At 46.5% G+C, this 3140-nt stretch overlaps 1 protein-coding gene across 1 annotated transcript; it reads right to left on the bottom strand.

Annotated features, from left to right (window-relative positions):
* Positions 1-1136: 1136 nt before the first annotated feature.
* On the bottom strand, positions 1137-2010 carry LOC6038171 (pro-resilin). Its single transcript, XM_001847914.2, has 2 exons — positions 1797-2010; positions 1137-1710 (listed from the first exon to the last, which is right to left on the bottom strand). Exons 1-2 carry the CDS (start codon positions 1815-1817, stop codon positions 1207-1209), a joined length of 525 nt encoding a protein of 174 aa, XP_001847966.2. The 5' UTR covers positions 1818-2010; the 3' UTR covers positions 1137-1206.
* Positions 2011-3140: the final 1130 nt, after the last annotated feature.

The raw sequence follows: 3140 nt of genomic DNA, 5'->3' as shown, positions 1-3140 counted from the left end.
CGAAGACACCAAATCGATCAAAAGATTCCTTCAAAAGATATAGATTTTTGAATTTTCTTTTTTGAAATTTCATTTTTGTATGGACAGCTGCCAAATTTGTATGGAAAATTATATGGCTTCTTTGGGCATACCGAGGCACCAAAAAAGTTTCAGTCGGATTGAAAAATACAGAAAAAAATCGAATGAACGAAATCTCAGAGAATTGCTCTAATGCACATGCTCAACTCCAGGGGAACCATAAAGTTTGGGGTACCCAGAAACACGTGCACTTTGAGTTTTTCAAAAATATTTTGGCAGGGCCAAATGAGTTTTCTACAAAGTAAGAGTGGAGAATTATGGTGGTTCGTCGCTGTTGTATACAAACAAAAAATTGCATGCAATATGTGGGAGTAGCGAACCGCCCTGTCTAAATATTTTTGAAAAATTCAAAGTGCGCTTGTTTCTTGGAATCCCGAGGCAGACGCAAAAATTCTAAGTGTTAATATATGTATTCGGTGCCCTCTCCCCGTGCCATACCCTCACACTTAGGAGACCCGGGAGGCGGAGTCTTGTCGCAAAACAGAACGATACACGCCTGTGGATCCGTTGACGAAACCGCAAGGTTTAAGAGGGCCACATTATAAGGTGTTACGTCGATTCCGTTTTTTTCCGCTTGTTTCTGGGCACCCCAAACTTCATGCTTCTCCTCGAGTTGAGCCTGCGCAGAAATTTTGTTGGTCAGTGTTATCAATGACAAACCTCATCGAGCACATCGGGGACACTTGTTTGGCCATCGTCTCCCAATCAAGATAAATTCGACGGTGCCGCTGCTGTACCGCCAAATGACCTACAAGGCCGCGAAAGGACCCAGCAAAGTGCGCGCGAAATAATCACCACACGAGTTTGCACACATTCTTCTGGCCTGGCCTGGCCTGATGGATGTTGCAACCTCTATGCAACATAATGACGCAATTAGAGATAAAGGTGATGGAGATGCGCGCGCGTGCAACCATTCACCAATCGCTGGTTTCATTCATGTCTGCTGGTAAGAAATCGAACAGGTCGTCGCGGTTGTGCCATCTTGTCGCATTTTGTGGAACTTTGAAGACAATTTAGCAATTGGTTACTGGTCTAAGGGAGATTCAAAACTCAGCTGCTTTACGGTGACAAATTTATTTTTTTTATGAATTATCTGTTCTAGCGTTAAGTTAAAATAATTTAAATAATTTATTTCCTACCTAGGGGAGCTCCGTACGAATCGCTGGGCGCACCGTACGATCCGCTGGGTTGCGAAGCTCCCGGAGCGCCATAGGAACCACTTGGGGCGCCCTGTTCGGGGCCACCCTGCCAGAATTCGGCCACCTGCATGCTCTGCTTGGGATCTTCCAGCTCGATTCCGGTCACCTTACCGGCCTGAGCACCGCCACCACCGGCCGGAGGGCCGTACGAACCGTAACCGCCTGCGCCTCCGTTTCCGTTGCCACCGCCGTTGCCGTTTCCGTTGGACGACTCACTCTCGTGCTGCAGCAGCAACATCTTCACCATATCGAGCAGCTGGGCGTCCACCTGCTGTCCCTCGGACGTTTGCTGACCGCTGGCGACCTGCTGGTAGCCGCCGCCGGCACCACCTGCACCACCGCCGTTTCCGTTACCATTCCGGCGATCCGGATAGGGACCACCCGGCGCCGGAGGTTCCGCCAGTGACACTCCTACGAGCACCAGCACTACACACTGCGAATCACACAGAAATGAAACAAAAATCAGTAACCAGACTGCACTCGGCTGTTCAAGCCACTATAGTTCCGTCCCCAACTCACCGCAGCACTTAGCCTGAGCATTTTCCTATTTCCTCTTCACGCTCAGAACGCTTAGCAAACCCTCACTGCACAAACACTTTTGTTCTTCTCTGTTCTTGCTCGATGCTGTTGCGCTTACCAAAGAACACTACCGAATGCTTAAGTCTAGCACTTGACCAACGAACTTTATATCAAATCACCGCGAAATGTGGTTCCTCTAAGGTGAGGCGCGTACCGGAGCGTCTTCGGGTTGTCGCCGCGCGCGCGCGCACCTTCGGCCATAGAACGTACGAGTTTTAATTGTCCAATTAATTGTTCGGCTGCGTAGACCGCCGCCGTGTTCGTGCTTTTCGGGGGTCTTCTTTTTTCGCCGCGAACACCTCGGTTGGACCTCCGGTCGTCGTGGGTCAAACCGCGAAAATTGGACGGTAATTCCTTCCAATTTTTCTTTCCGTTCGCGAATCACCATTGAGAAGACACCCCTCGCACCCCACTTGACCCCACCTGACCACATCACGGTGCGTTCTCTTTCTGCACCAATTGTGAATTATATACCTATTTTAAGACCGCAGAGCGACGGCGGCGGCGGTCCATCGAATTAGCGCGCAAGCCACGAGGACAATGCTATCAAAATTGTTTTAATAGCGTGATTGTTTTCAAGCACCACAATTCCGCACTAAGTACGGCACGGCGATCATCTTCGATTCGCGTCCATATTTGGACACAAAGTTTGCGACGACCCCCAGATGTGTTGCGGACCTTCTCGACAGGTGCAGCAAGAGCAGGTTCTTGGGTTAGGAAAAGGGAAGAGGTATTGCTATTGCGTGGCATATTGATTAGGCAGCAATGTTGCATACTGAGATGTCCTCAATTTTCCTCTCAAAGTACATCACGACATCGATTAATTAAAATTTCATGGATTTTTCATCATTGCAAATCACTTTTGGGGGTTTCTTACTGTTATTGCAGAAAAATGTAAAATTAAGAATTAAATACAAACAGAATGGTATGACACTTTTTTGGAAATCTCACACCCCCCATCGTGGACAATTTCCATACCAAGATAACTTTTTTTGTATGGAGCGTGGACCTTCACCTTGATAGTGCTCAAAGAACCTGAAGAAGTAGTCTTCAACTAATTTTAAAGAATTTCAAAAGTTAGTTATTTATATAATTATGAGAACATTGAGAACATTGGACATTTTTTCACTAAACAGCTAAAATTAGGTTCTGGGTTACATGTTTTAAGTGTTGGTGAAACAGTAACCTCGAAATTTATTTTGTAACTTTTTTCATTCAATAGATTTACTCGATTCATTAAGCACCCGTAAACTGTTTTCCTAACTTTAAATTAATCAGCTGTTT

This window comes from Culex quinquefasciatus, chromosome 3 (genome assembly GCF_015732765.1).
Source record: "Culex quinquefasciatus strain JHB chromosome 3, VPISU_Cqui_1.0_pri_paternal, whole genome shotgun sequence".
Lineage (NCBI taxonomy): Eukaryota > Metazoa > Arthropoda > Insecta > Diptera > Culicidae > Culex > Culex quinquefasciatus.
The sequence above is the reverse complement of the archived record's forward strand: the minus strand, read 5'-3'. Positions and strand labels throughout refer to the sequence as shown.